At 39.4% G+C, this 16,276-nt stretch overlaps 1 protein-coding gene across 2 annotated transcripts in view; it reads right to left on the bottom strand.

The window, feature by feature from the left end:
- Positions 1-16,276, bottom strand: part of EBF2 (EBF transcription factor 2) — a 210,109-nt gene that overhangs the window by 48,745 nt on the left and 145,088 nt on the right. For both annotated transcript variants that reach the window (XM_049866361.1, XM_049866362.1), the window contains one exon: positions 13,737-13,818. In XM_049866361.1, coding sequence (XP_049722318.1) covers positions 13,737-13,818 — 82 coding nt within the window. The remainder of the gene's footprint in view (positions 1-13,736; positions 13,819-16,276) is intronic.

Below are 16,276 nucleotides of genomic sequence, written 5' to 3'. Positions count from 1 at the left end.
CTGTTATGTGCATATTCAAGGAGCCCTAGTGGCATAGTGCTTAAGTGCTCAGCTGCTAATGGAAAGGTCAGTGATTTGAACCAACCAGCTGCTCCATGGGAGAAAGATGTGGCAGTCTGCTTCCGTAAAGATTACAGCCTTGGAAACACTATAGGGCAGTTCTACTTTGTCCTATAGGGTCACTGGGAGTGGAATTTACTTGACAGCAATGTTTTAGATGCATATTCATGAATATGTGCAGACCTTTTGGAGAAAGGGATTGAGTAAGTACATGATGAAGAGTAATGTTTAAAACTGGCTTTTCCTGCCTATCCTCAAATTAAGTTCACTGAAATTCTACTTGTTATTCCTCTGCTACTCTTCCTTACTTATTAAATGAAGAAAAAAACTTTGGCTCGGCCTTGCCTCCTAATATGAAAAAAAGATTCATTAGATGGCAATTTTAAAACTTTTTATTAAGAACATTTTCAAACAAAGTAGCATAATGAAACCTCAGTTACCCATCATCTAGCTTCAACGATTGTCAAAATATTGCCATTCTCATTTCATCTGCACCACCACCTCCTGTGAACCCTCTACTCAATGATGGTGAAGCTAATCACGAAGGGTATCTCTTTAGGTAAAAGTTACATAGGTTGAAATGTACAAGTCTTAGCTGTACAATTTTGACAAAAGGATACACCTGTGTAGCCCATACCACTATTAAAACATAGCGCATGTCCATCTCCCAGAAAGTTATCCTGTGTCTTCCCAGCCAATCCCCAGCCCCGGATACATTCTTCTGATTTGTTTCACCTTAATGAAATTTTAAGAAGGCATCTTTTATTTATTTATTTTTTTAACTTAATGGGTTTGGGAAAACCCCTAACACATATAAATCTGCAAAATGTTTCATCTGTCCACATGCCCAAGGTACAATGGACATGATGGTAGTATATGTGAAATTCTGCATGGACTTAAGTGGGTCTCAATCATTAAACTCAACAGATATCTACTGAACACCTATTATGCGCTGGGTATCATGACAGACCCTGGAGATTGTTCCCGGTCTCTTCCACACTTCAGCTCCTCACGGTGAATGCGCTACAGATACAGCAGGGTGGTTCTCTACGCCATAAGAATGAACTTAAAGAAACCCAGGTTATCACTAAGAAAGCCATTATCCATATAATTGCTCATAATTCAGAGGTGCAGCCTGTCTAGCTCTGGGTCTGTTTTCACTGTGTACATATTAACAGGTTAGTGGCTGGGAAAAGTCCTTCCAAAAAGTTGTTATCATATGTGGTAACCATAAGACAAGAGACATCCATCACTCCGCACAAGCTCACCAAGACACAAGCTCTTATCAGAGGGATCTCAACACAGCACAAAATTGCATCCTAGCCAAAGGGAGAGGCTGGCCCTCGTGGTCACAGGGTTGAGATGAATGTGCAGGTCGAAAATATCCCCCTCTGTACATGCTTACATATAGGAATGTAATAGGAGAAGGGGCAGAAGAAAGAGGAGTACAGACCACTCTTACAAATGGTGTGTGTGAACGGATTTTCGAAGACATGGCTGTCATCTCGGGAGAAAAAACGAGAGGGTGCTTCAGACTTTAATTGTGAACTAGCTGAACTAGGCACACAGAGGAGAGCCCTTGCCCTGTCTGAGGATTATGTGGATGTAAAGAGTGTTCTCTTTGAGACCACTTTAATTCATTCCACAAGGTTCTTGTCATACTGTACATTAATGTTCCTCATGCATTCCTGTCACAAAATATGGGGCTTTCACAAGCCAGTTGATTTCATCATTGTCCATTTGGGTGGAGTGAGACTTAGTTCCAAAGTGAACATTTCCCGAATGACATACCCTGATGGTTCAGATGCACTTCATTATTTTCTATTAACAATGGAAATAAATTTTAATCTTTTGCTGGCTAGCGCCAGCCTCTCATGACAGCAAGGGAATTAACCTGAATTATTTCAGTGTCTGCAAAATTTATTACAAGATTTTAAATTATGTCCAAATGTATGTGTGTATACACACGCGCACACACGCACACACGCACACACACACGACAAGTCCCAGTTTTTAACATTTCAAATATCTTAAACTATGAGGTACCTAGAATAGCCTGCCAATTCAAATGAATTTGCAAAATATAAATGGTTTAATTCACAAGTTCCACAATATGAAATTAGATATATTTGGTGGTTGTTCTTATATACTGAGATATACACTTACACACTGACTCTTACATATATTTGCTCTACTTGTGGGAGAATGAGCTACATTATGGAAGTGAAGATACATTTGGAACATTCAAAACTTCAAATTTAACTTCTTTCACTGTTTTCTGATGAATGATGACAACACTGATATTATTCTATTCAGAGAACTTAAAATTTCTGAATGTTTTAAGACTAAAGGAAGTGGAATGTGCATTCCAACATCGTCTCACTCCCAGGCCTTCCCCTTCCACAAGCCAACTTCTTTCCCCTAGTGAGTATTTCCTGGGTCACGAAGGCTGACCCTTTCCATCTGGAATCAATCAGTCAACTCCTGACAACTTCCTGAAACACCTCACTCCATTTCCTGTTCTCTCCCCCTTCTCTCTTTCCCCCTGGTTTGCTTCACTCTTCAAAACTGCAGGCCACAGCAGCTTAATGTTAGAGGGTCAGACACAGTTAGACTCCAAAACACTACACAAGGACACCTTTGACCTTCAAAAATCTTTACATCTTAGCTAAACAAATCAAGGTCAACATTTCTTACCATTACCTTGTTAACTATTTGTATGCATCTTTGCCAATGATCTTCTGATCATATAACCATCAATACCACTTGTTTTCCTAAGATCATAAACTAATTTTTTTTTAAACTAGGAAATTTAGTGTTGATAAAAGGTGCCATTTAGAGGTACCTGAAACCAAAAATTGCCATATTATAGAAAAAAATCTAGAGTATACTATACAAAAGAACTTCTACTGACTCATAAATGACACTTAACCCTGATACCCATGCCTTCCTAAAGTTGTCAGACTCTCTTGGCACTGCCATTCTTCTGGCACAGCCCTAAATGGTGCCAATGAGGAATACGGATGTCCATAATTTGTGTGGGATGGACACCCAGTTTTTGCTGCTGACACTGGTGACAGCTTTCATTTATTTCTCATAGTTGATGCACCTATATTTCCACTCAAATCTCAAATAGAGAAGCCTGAAGATCTAAAAACCAAGCCATATAGGTGATCCCATATAGCTCTCCTCAAATGATACATTTCAATTCAACACAAAAACAGCCACCAATTACGTTCAGACAAATATTATTTATGATGTGGTACCTCTAAGCCAATGTTCCAAGAAAGAGAAGTAGGGATCAATTGAAATTGCTTGTATTTTTTAAGTGAAAGTGATTTTCACTTTTTGCCATTCCTTATTTTGCTTTGATGTGACCTTTAATTTTGGGTAAGGCCAAATCAGTAAAGATAGTCCAAATGGGGAATGACAGTGGTAGGTTCAATTTTGAACCACCTAATCATATAGCAGTTTTAGTTGATTGTACATGAACAAAAAGTTTGTAATGCCCTTTGAAAAATGCAAGAAAGTTTTAAGAACAAAATCTGCAAATATGTTAGCAATCTGTTAAAAGTCCTCAAGATAACCGATTAGCTTTCTCAAATTATATTTTTCTTCTCTTTACCAAAAAGTTCTCCCACATCCCTTACTCTAATAATTTATACAGAGCAGGAGCTGAGTTGTAAAGAGCTCTTTCCTGCCCATAAAAGACCACTGTGGGAGTTATTCTCTAGGTGGACACATCCGTTAATCTGCCTGTATGGCTAATTTTCAACAGAGGAACTGTTTCTTTGGTATAAGAATGGTATCATGTGACACAGGGACTTTTACCAAACTGACTTATTCCCATCCTTGGGTTACCTTTATGTCTCATTCTAAAGTGCCCTTGGCTTTTTGGAACATCACACTTTTGTTTTTGCCAACTGTTCGTAATATTGACTCTACTCCAAACTCAAACTGTATGATTTAGTTGAGTTATATAAGTCAGAGAAATGGTCAACTTGAACCTTACTCATAGCTAGCCTTTCTCAACTCATACTCAGGTGTTCCTACAAAGACCCTAAGTCTCACACAAGGAGGCTAAAAGAAAAAGAGAAGTCAAAATGAAAAATGTGTGGAATGACTAAATGATCTGCTCTTTGAAAAAAAAAAAAAAAATTGAAGCAGACGACAATTCCAGGGTCTGTATTCACTGGAGAATAATTACATTGGTTAGAAACCTCCCCATATGGATCAGAGTTCTGGCTTTGAAAACACACCAAAATCTACTATTAGTCAGACACAGTTCCCCTCCATTTCAATGAGGGTCATGGACCTCATAGCTGAATGTGGGGCCTTTCGTAGTTTAATCTCAGTAAAGCTACAACACGTAGCATTTATAACACACTCAGTGTTGAAGACCCTGATGCCTACTTATGAACACGCATACACTAAACTAAATGAAAATGATCTTGAAAATTCCTGTTATTTTGCCAAGTATGGAAAAAAATTCTTTATGACATTTTACATCTGGAAATGGAATTAAATTCATGATTTGCTTTTCCCTTATAACTGTTCAGTTGCTATATATGTTATTTCAGCTTTCCCAAAGCATAACTGTAATGTGGGATTTTATTTTCCACCTGTGGAAGGAGGAAAGGGACACAGAAACCATTAAAAGGATAGGGAAAATCAAGCAGACTTCTGGTTATGGTTGCCAACCAAGTTTGGAGTCCACATCGTGAGAAGAAATAGTATGCTGGTGTTTTTATATACTGGCTAATTCTTACAATCAACGAGGTAAGTCTGATGAAACAATTTTGTCTACGCTTCCATTAACTCAACTCAGGCTAACGACAAACAAAATTGGTTACTGCGAATTGTTTCCCCCTACCACTTTATTCTTGGCACACATCTTATTTTCAAACTAGATTTAATGCTCAGATTCTTCGTTAGTGGACTCCAGAGTCTCCAAAATTACCTTTAAACACCTACCACACAAGCATGGATTTTACCTTCTTTTTTTAAAAGAATTCCAGAATTTGTAGCAATAGCTGTTGTTTCACATTCCCTAGGCTAGATTTCTGCTCAGTTAAGTGTCAAGTACCAAACAGGAGAGCACAAAGTTGAATGGCATTGAGACAGATGTAGGGCATTCTGGGTTTGACCATACCAACACAGGGTAGAACTGTGGCATTAATGGCATAATTCCTGAGAAGATATCTTCTGCAGTAAGCAGAGAGCACTAAGTTTCTATCAGTCAACAGGTATTTATTAAGAGTCCCAGGCATTATGCCATATGCAGTGGAGTGTTATAGAAAACACCATCACTACCTCAAGGAGCTTACCGTGTAGCTGATGAGGCATAACAAACACTAGACATAATCAGAAAATATTGCGATTTAATAATATATAATTACTGACTAAATTGTGTGGACACTGTATATTTTAGGAGTCAGCAGGTGAGAAGAATAAGCCCTAAATGAAAGTAAAAAAAAAAAGAAAAAAGTAGTAACAGACATTTTCATCAAAGAATTGGAATTTGAAACAGACGTTGAACAACTGAAAAAATTTAGTTATATAACCGGAGGTGATTGAAATAATTATTTTGGCACTTAAAAAAAAATTCTAGTTGGCATAAGTGTAGTAGAATGCCAAAGACACCTCTGCTGGCATATTTTGGCAAATTTGACCTAATATAGACACATTTTAGAGCTTTCTTTAAAAAAAATTTTGAATATGTACAGAAATCAAGTGGCAATTTGTTTAACCAGCTTTTCATATCATCAGAGAGCCTGAAAGGCATTCATGTACTTCACAACACAATTTTAGTTCATCTCAAAGGCCATGGACACTTGCTACTTCCATCCAACCTCATTTTGTTCCCATTGAACCCATTGCTCTTCCCAGCTAAAATGTATGCCAAGTGGGATGGTTATAGCCAAGGGACAGTATTTTATTAGCTGAAGTTTTGAGAGCCACAGAGAAGCCACGTACATTTGATGCAGTTCTTGGTTTGGCTTGGTCCTTCTTTTCCACCAAGCTCTGTCACCAGGAATGACCTGTGGTCCATCAAAACTCAGGAACAAGTCAGGACCCATAAGCATGAAGGAACCTATACACTCCCATTGCAGAGCTAAGAAAGCTTTGCTTTCCAGGAAGTTCTGCATCTGATTGTTCAAGAATGTGCTCAGGGGTAGGTTTTCATGTCGAAATTGGAATCCCCTAAAATATTTTAGTACTTAGGCTTTGTTTCCACCTAACTGAAGTCTGTCATATCCTTTCCCCAAAGTTATTCAGGTAACTACCTTTTGCACTTCTCTCTTTTTTCTCCCACAAAGAACTGAAAACACATTTCCTACATAAGTTGGCCAAAATTCTTTTCACTATGTTTTCTGTCCCTATTTGAGGCACTGAAAGTCAGGTGTGGGGGCAGCAGCAGGTTACACTATCAAACGTAGAAAAGCTTGAAATAACCCACAGAAAACCTTCCCTAAGCTTAAAGCATCAGACTGCATCAAAGAACCTCAGACCCTCAGAAGTTTTTTTTTTTTTTTTCCCCGACTCCAAATAGATAATTATTATTTCTTAACTTTAAGTATCTGGCTTGTTTTACCACCAGATAATGGACTCACCTGTTGATCAGAGAGGCCATAAGTCAAGTGATTTTCATTATGTGCTTTAAACTGCTGCTCAGTAGCGCAGCAAATTTCAAATGGTAGATGAGATCACAAAGCAGCTGGAGTAGCTCTTGAACCGAATGATTTGAACTGAAGAAACCTGCAGGCAGCTGGAGCTGTATTAAATTTTTACCATTTGGAGTTAATTTAAACTCTCGTTTTCCTCTTAAACTGGTGTGAGAGAAACATTCAACATTTTTTATTTAAGAAAAATAGATGGTGGTGCCATTAAAAAGTTTTATATAGGAGCTGGGATTTAAAAAATATCATAAGGGGTTGGACAGATCTTGGCTCTGTTCCAAGATGTGAGTAGCCCTGCCCTTTGCTCTTACATCGTTTGGTAAAACAGACTAATGGCCATCGCCCAGCTGTGTGGACTAGGTGTCTTTGTCATATACATTCATTTCCCCATCATTCTTGTGTTGCATCCAGCATGTTGCAGTAACAGGCACTAGGCCACCAGGCACTAGGCCTCTCACATTACCAAACTACCCTGTTGATGTCAATCCTCACGCGGCCTTCCTTCCTTTCTTCATTCCGATCAAGCAGATCTTTGTATCCTCCTTCCTCAGCACTGTGCACTTCTTCTCACTTTCTCAGAGGTCTGACACGCCTCCCAGGTGCGTCCTCACAAAGCGCCAACCCTTTCCCTCATTCCCTTCAAATCTCCTTCGACACTCCGTTCTATTGGTCCCATCTGGGCTTGTGTGCAGACCACTATAAGCAAATTAGAATCAACTCAACAACAAGGTCTTTCCCAACTTGGCCCCTGAAATGATTTTTCTTCTACTAGAACTGTGTGTGCTCTTCCAAACATACTGACAACTTACCTCTTGAGTCAAAAGATGCCAAAGCCTGTATGTGTACCTCAGTTTTCTTCTGAGCATAATTACATAAATTAAAAATTATTATTATGGTGGAACTGAGGTTTAATGTAAAAAGGGGAGTAATTTAGAGGGTGAATTTGAAACATTTAAGAGTTCACTCAGAAAATTTCAGCAAATGGCAGAATCTTCCTAGTAATTACAAAGAAGCTTCAAATTTGAATGTTGGAGTTCATTAAAAATGATTTGGGGTTGGAGATGTGTCAAGCCAACTGCTACCAACTCCAGAATTACCTAATATACAAACATACTACGCATATGGTGGAAAACACTCCAGCTCTCTACAGTGATCACTTCCTTTTAAAAGGATCCATTTGAGGTAGGGGAAGAAAATGCCACCCAGTCTTCTGAGCTTCCCAAACTCAAGTAAATAATCTGCTGATATTAGAGTCCTATTATAGATGATGGAAACCCTGGTGGCGTAGTGGTTAAGTGCTACGGCTGCTGATGGAAGGATCGACGGTTCAAATTCACCAGGTGCTCCTTGGAAACTCTATGAGGCAGTTCTACTCTGGCCTATAGGGTTGTTATGAGTCGGAATTGACTCGATGGCACTGGGTTTGGTTTTTTGTTTTATTACAGACAATGCTGTGGAAAACTTTGAAAACTATTCGGAATATCATCCACCCTTGCCATATTATACATACTTGAGTATCATTCATACTTGACCATATCCCGGAGTTACATCAGTCACCACAAAGACAATTTGTACCATGTAGGGCCCTTCTGCTTCTGGACAACACCCTTAAAGTCCCCAGAAGCTGATCGGAGTTACATAAATCACTTATTTTATTTTCTATATCCCTCCATTAGAATGTAAGCTCCTTAAGGGCAGGGACTTTTGTCTCTTTTGGTCACTGACATATCTCCAGTGCCTAGGATAGTGTCTGGAACATAGTATTTGGTCAATAATATTGGTTGGGTGAATTAATAAATGAAAGACTGCGCCCGTGTTGTCACTAGGATTCGGGGTAGACCTATAGGTGAGCATTTTTATGAGTGTTAACTGGTAACAATAAGTATATATATGAGTGTGATTGACAGCAATATGCCCTGATTGTTATCAACTTCGACTGGTTTTAGAATTTAAATGTGGAAAATGATACTGTGCCTGACTCTTTTTCCTGCCTTGATTTTCTTGTTGGCTTTACAGCTTCCTGCTTTCTACTCACAATGCGGAGAAATAAAGAATGGTGGTCATTGCATCTTAGCAAGCCTGTCAGCTTAAGCTAGACAGAACCTTCTTTTTCCTTCCCTTCAGTGAGCTGTTAGTCTGGGTGTTTCACCCAGATTGTTTACAAGGAGGGCAGAAGTGATTTTCTATATGCATGGTCCATGAATTGAGATACCTTGGGGGCCCTGGAAATCCTTTGTCCTTCCTTCTTTCCTTCTTTTTCATCCTTCCTTCCTCCTTTACTTCCTCCTTCCTTTCTTCCTGCCTTCCTTCTTCTCTCTTAAGAATTTATTTAATAACAATTGATTGAGCTCTGCATAGTACCTGGCATTGTGCTAGATGTTATGAGAAATGGAAAAATCATACCAATTACCCTCAAGCAGCTCACAGTCTACTATAGAAACAAACAATAATTGCAACACCATCCAATCAATGCCATAGTAGAGGTTTGTATAGAATGCCATGTTGGCACATATAGCCCTGCCTGGAAGAGTCAGAAACTGCCTGACAAAGGTGGTGGCACACAGGTTGTCTTCAAGCATGAGTAGTAGTCACAAGTTGGAGGAGGTGAAGGGTTCTCAGGCAGAGAGACAAAGTGTGGAAAGGTTCCAAGATATAATAGAAACCATGAGGTGTGCCTGGTGAGCAGTGAACGTATGTAGACATCAGGAGATGGGCATGGCAGAAGAGTTGCCCAAGCTGAAGATATTGAGTAAGTCTTATCACTCATCTAACTGAAAGGTCAACTGCTAGCGGCTCTGCAGGAGAAAGACGTGGCAGTCTGCTTCCATAGAGATTTACAGCCTTGGAAACCTTATGAGGTCGCTGTGAGTTGAAATCAGCTTGGCCTTAGTAGGTTTGGTTTGAGTTTGGGTTATCAGTCATGCTAAAAGTCTGGGCTTTTTTTTTTCCTATGGATAGTAGATATTCTTGACAGGTTTTAAGCAGGGGAGTGGCATGATTAGATTTGTGTTTTTTAAGACAACTCTGGCATGCAGTGCTGATGCTGAGTTAGACAAGGACAGCTAGAGGTGCAGAGGCCTATCGTAGTTTTTCAGGAGAGAGATGAATTCAACAAATTCTTAGGAGGAAGAAGTGACACTTTAACAATAAAAGATGAGAGGTGGGTTTCCAGGAAAGGATCAGGGAGTAAGCCTTGAGTTCTGTTTCGAACAGTGCTCGCTAGTCATCCCCTTAGTCATCCAAGGGGAGATACCCAGTAGGGAAGGAGAGATATACGTCTGTAGCTCCAGAGACGGATGGAGGCTGAGGGTATGGATCAAGGAGGCATCTGGGAACAAATGGCATTTGACACCAAGACAGTGGAAAGATAACCAGGAAGAGTCCTAAAGGGGCAGATCCCATCATGTGGGCTAAATTACACAGAGGATGACTATCTGGTGTTAGGTGAATTCAATTTCTTTAGATCAAGGGTTCTTAATCTAGCGTCCTTGGGTCCCTAAGAGTTGTTTCAAGAGGCCTGGGAACTCTGAAATTTTAAGCAAAACTTTGTCTAAATGTACTTTTTTTTTTGACAGAACCTGGCTTTTACCAGGGATTTGGGCTAAAAAAGGGTTAAAACCCACTGTGTTTAGATAAATCTTTTATATGTCCTATTTTTTTTATGGTACTTAGGACTTGATCTGAATGGAAGAGAGGTTTGGTTCAGGTTGGAAAATAAATTTTATAACGATTTCATTCTCATTCAATCATTTCTGAAAAAAGAATCCAGGTTCTACCAGTATTTGGGGATAGAGGAAGGAGGAGGGAAGAAAGAGGAGGGCAAGTTCAGTTGGATTTGTGCTGGCTTAAAACAGTGTGTATTTATAGTCTGTTCAGATAAAATCCTCACAAAAGATTTATTGAGATTAAATCAATGTTTGATCATATAACAAAAGTGGAGAATTGAAGTAATTTTCTATAAGGTTTAAGCCAAATAAAAGCTTTAAATGTTTTACCTGAAATATTCAGATAACTGAGATCAAACTGCATGTAGGTATTTAGAAAGATTGTTTAAATTATCCCAACAATTGCCTCAGTTTTCTACCTCACTTTGCATGCTTGGTGAGTCCAACTGCTACGATTATCTTTGTCATTCTAAATGAGGTATATATTTCACGAATTCCCAGAAATTATCATTCCTTCAGATCCCCACCACCACCACTGTTCTTGTTTCATGTTTTTAACTTGGCCCAAGTTTCTCACTTGCCTGCTATACCACATAGTCAAGCCTTTCTCCATATAGTGTTCTCCATTTAAAAGAGCTTTTGCTGAAAGTTAAATTCTTAATAGAATCTTAATTACAGCGTAAAAATGGCCAGTTACTGTATGCATCAAAGGACATTATCAATAAAGCAAAATGACAACTGACAGAATGTGAGAAAATATTTGAAAATCATACAGCCGATAAGAGTTTACTATCCCAAATATATAAAGAACTCTTACAACTCAACAATAAAAAGACAAATAAGCCAAGTAAAAATGGACAAAGGATTTGAATAGACATTTCTCCAGGTAAGATACAAATAGCCAGTAAGCACTTGAAAAGATGCTCAATATCATCAGTCGTTAAAAAAACCAAACCCGGTACCGTGGAGTCGATGCCGTTATGCCGTTAGGGGAATGCAAATCAAAACCACAATGCAATACCACTTCACATCCACTAGGAAGACTATTAATTTAAAAACTGGAAAATAAAAAGTGTTGGTGAGGATGCAGAGAAATTGGAACCCTCATACGTTGCCGGTTGGAATGTAAATTAGTGCAGCTGCTGTGGAAAAGAGTTTGGCAGTTTCTCAAAAAGTTAAAGATAGAATTACCACATGACCCAGCAATCCCACGCCTAGGTATATACCCAAAAGAATTGAAAACATATGTTCACACAAATACTTGTACATGAATGTTCATAGCAGCATTATTCACAATAGCCAAAAAGTAGAAACAGCCCAAATGTCCATCAATGGATGAATGGATAAACAAAATACGGTATATCCATATAGTGGAATATTATTCAACCACAAAAAGAAAAGAAATACTGATCCATGCTACAACATGGATGAACTTTGAAAACATTATATTACGTAAAAGAAGCCACAAAAGGCCACATGTTGCATAATTCCATTTATATGAAATGTTCGGAATAGGCAGGAGGAAGGGTCAGCATGATGGAGAGGAGTGGTTTAACTTAAATACTGTAATAAAAAATTTCCCAGTCATAGCAAGATTGTCTGATAACCACGATGTGGCAAAAAATAGCAGGGATCTTTTTCAAAATAGCACTCACTGGCCTTCTGTGTCCCACTCTCCTGTGTTCCCTTCTCCCCTATTAACTCTTTAATGGCATTGATCCCAGCCAGCTACGTGACTGTGGCAAAGCTGTAGAAGATCTCTGAATGACAGGCCAGAACGGCTACATAATTTGTGGGACTCAGTGCAAAATGAAAATATGGGTCCCCTTGTTCAAAAATAATTAAGAAAAAAATGTCTGCCTTGAGCATTATGTTCTTTTAAGAACTACCTATATGGAATCAAATTGACGAGAACAACTGGAAAGATTACACAGAAACCTTAGGGGGCCACGAGTGTATGTTAATGAAGGAGGAACAATTCAGAAAAGAAGGGTGAGGATGGTTCTACAACTCAAAGAATGTAATCAACGTCACTGACTTGTACATGCAGAAATTGTTGAACTGGTGTATGTCCTGCCGTGTATATTCTCAACCACAAAAATAAAATAAAAAATAATAATAATTAAGAATTCTACAAAGATGACAGCAAAACATTAAACTAAGTGACTACCCAGGTCGCACACCCACGGTCTATTGGAAAGAGTTTGATCAGACAAACCTTCCTGCCTCCTAGCTCTACCGCCTGCTCACTGTAGGGACAAATTATTTAAACTCCTAGAGCCTCTGCTTCTTCACACAAAACATGAGGCTCACAATCCCCATCTCTCCCATTGCTTAGAGGATTTTTTTTTTAATCTTAAGCTTGAATACTATTGCTTAACATGTTTCTAATTTTTCTATGTCCCTGGATGGTGCAAATGTTTAAGTTCTAGGCTGCTATCTTAAAGGTTGGTGGGTTTAAGTCCACCTAGAGGCCCCTTGGAAGAAAGGCCTGGAAATCTACTTCTGGGAAATCAGCCATTAAAAACCTAACTGGAGCAGTTTTATCTTACGCCCTGGATGTTGCCAGAAGTCAGAATCGACTGGATGGCAACTGGTAATTTTTCTGTGGAGAAGGAGGTACTATGTATTTAGATCAATTAAAATGGCAGCAAAGCCATTTGGTGAATTAAATATGGGTCCTTCAAAGATTAAGGAAGGAGCCCGAGAGGGGCTGTACTTCCTCTCATCTCCAACCTGATACACTTTGCCTTGCTCCGTGTTTTTATTAGCTTGTATTCTCAGTACATCAGTGGCAAGGGTGATGAAACCAGTGGCAGATTTAACTGCCAGGCAGCTGGGTCATCGTCCCATGGGCCTTGTTGCCATGCTGAGATCTTAAAGTGACCACGGCTGTTTGGGCTGCTGCTTTCCAGAAGGCTTGGAGAGGGACCACTGAATAGTTAATGGGAGGAAAAGGAGAGACAGAGAATGTTGCTTGCAGAAAGCACAGAGAAGCTGCTTTGAAAAATCCCAAGGTGGCTGAATATCAAGAACACAGTTCCTGCTGTGGGCAGCTGTGTGTGCGAAGGGCAGCCTGAGGGCTTAAAATCAAATCTCCAGCATGGGTTGGTGCCTCTCCCTGTGGGGATTTGGCAGTGGAGGCAGAAGGCCTAAACACCACAAAATGAAGAAAACCTCAATACCATCGGATAAGGGTTATCATTCAGTTATCTTTTTTATTGTTAGCAGTAGCAGTAAAAAAATTTTTTTTCCTCAGAAAGAAAAAGAGTGAGAAGGAGAAAGAAATCAGGTTGACTTATTTAACAGGAAAGAACTGCAGGCCCCTTACCTGAAACCGTCTCATGTCCCTTGGGTTTCCTGCTGTTTTCAAACAATTCTGATTGCACTTGAGAAAAAATTTTAAAAAGAATCTGTGAAGAGAAAGCAATGTGTTACATTTTTAAGTAAACATTGGTTAAGGGAGACTATATCTGCATTATATTAGATTTGATTTGAAAGTGATTGTATTTCAGGTCTGGGGAATTTCAACCAGCTTCTCCTGTGAAAGAACATTGCTGACCCTTTGCAATTCACAGATTTGGATGTTTTCAATCCAGAGTCATATTCCCTCTTCTCCAGTCACTGTCGGGATTGTTAAGTGGTTCACAAGCTGGGCTCCTGGTTTGCACCCTGGCTCTGTAGTTACCAGGGCGCCCTCTCTCCAAAGAGGGCTTCAGGAGCAGCAGTGACCCCTGCCGTGTAAAAATGCCTTGCTCCAGGGTTAAAAATGGCATGCCTTAGACCAGATACCCAGGCTTTGTCAAGCATGTGGCTTTCCACTGGCCACACACACATTCAGGCTCAAACACCTCACACATATATCCTCACACACAAAGGCTTCCTGATGTTTGCAAATCAGAAAATTCTGTTGTTGCCCAAATACACAATCAGTCTTTACAGGTAGGTACTGGGGGTTTATGACTAATAATAAGTACCTATCTACTTTCAGACCATCTACAGGTTATCCCCACCCCCCCCCCCATAATATAAGGTACAGAATAATATTCCGAGGTTATTTGTAAGACGTATTTTGTAAGCCAATGTTCTCCTAAATAACCTATTTGTGCCATTTTTAAAGTGGACGTCTTTCATCAGACAATGATATCAACTAAGAAAAATGGCTGAAGTGGCCTTTCACAATTTACATATTTAATGTTGGAAATTTTGTTTCAAAATACAATAAGCTTTTCATTTATTTCACTTGCAGAGTCCTTTTCCTTAAAAAAAAAAAAAAAAAAAAATCCAGCTTTTGCAGTGTTAAAGTCCCAGGTGAGCTAGGCCTATTTCCCTTTCTGTTACTATGACAACGAAATTTTACCGCAGTCCCAAAGTCCCTTCAGAACTCTCACATCCATGCCTTGAATTAGAACTTTAAAGGAAAAGATATACATTTTTTTCCAGGATTTACCAACAAAAATAAGGAGAAATCAACAAGGCTTCCAAAAATTCTGTTTAAAGCAACCGTTGGTAGAATGCTCTCATTCTGACCTTCTGTATATTTTTATTTTTTCACAGTCACACAAAAGAATTAGATAGTGCTCCAATTAATTGTGGTTATGACTTTAAAAAAAAGCTGATGGGAAGATAAACAGTAAATGATAAAGTAGGAAAGAAGGGAGATAGCATTGTTCAGAGTGTTTTCTGTATTTAAGAGGCTCTTCTATTCCTGATTTGCTAAAAACATTTGGCAAAGTACTCCGGACCTGTCTGTGAATAAGGTTGGGCATGAATTTGAAAATAACAGCTAAATATTTTTTCAGCAATTTATACATTCACCAATTTCTTACTTCTCGCTTTAATCTCCTTGTGGGGAGGAGGCGATTGGGCATCACCCTCTGGGCCGTGGTGGTACCCAGGGGCTTTATGAGAGGGCAGAAAAGAAGCTCTGCCTTCATCACTGCATGTAATGTTCACTTTCACAACCTGCGTCCGATTTCTAAAGGGCAATGAATTTCTGCCCACGATCATCGGAGTGCATTAGAGAGGATGCTGATTTTTTAAGAAAACATTGATCAGAATGCAAACATTTTATTTTATTATTGTAAGGGGAATCACGTACACTCTTCCATTTGTGTGTTCAAGTCAGCCTCACCACAGCAACGTACAATACACGCTGATGCTGAGTGCCTTCACACTCTCCTTTTTCTCACTTGAGTCTCTTTCCCAACAATAGCCCCATCGCCATACCACACTTGCCCTCCAGCATCCCTATCATCAATTTACAATCAATTTACAACTTTACCCTTCTGAAACCACAGTGTTTTTCCTCACTTACTCTTTGATTTTTGGCAAGTTTTGCCACAACTGAACTCTGTATTTCTTATCCTTCCTTTTATCTAACTCCCCCGTCCCCCACCTCTTCTCCAAAATGTGTCTGGTGAAAACAGTAATGTTTATGAAAGCATTGTTATCTGAATGGTGTTGGAGGTGGAAAAGTGCAAAGGAGATAAGTGTTTACATCAAATCAAATCGATTTAGGGAAACAAGGGGCCTGCTGAAAGGCTTTATTCAGTTTAAATTAGGACCTTTAACAGTTCTTTGGTTGGAAATCACCCAGTGTTGACTCTTTTGCTTGCCTGGGGTCTGAGTTTGTAATCCTCACAGCCCCTCCCACACTAGGAGTTAGCCTTCTGTTCACAAATGGGCAAGGGAGGGTAGAGGGAGGAAGGGAGAAGAGGTGGGTGGCAGGGGAGTTCTCTTACATCGTATAATACCTTCTAGGAGAAAGCACAGCTACTTCTAAATGGTTAGCACCTGTAATTATGGCCTGGTTACTTTACATGTTGACCTAAAAATTAATTAAAAGAAATTCTAGGGCTTACTGACATC

This window comes from Elephas maximus, chromosome 22 (genome assembly GCF_024166365.1).
Source record: "Elephas maximus indicus isolate mEleMax1 chromosome 22, mEleMax1 primary haplotype, whole genome shotgun sequence".
In the NCBI taxonomy this organism is placed as follows: Eukaryota; Metazoa; Chordata; class Mammalia; order Proboscidea; family Elephantidae; genus Elephas; species Elephas maximus.
The sequence above is the reverse complement of the archived record's forward strand: the minus strand, read 5'-3'. Positions and strand labels throughout refer to the sequence as shown.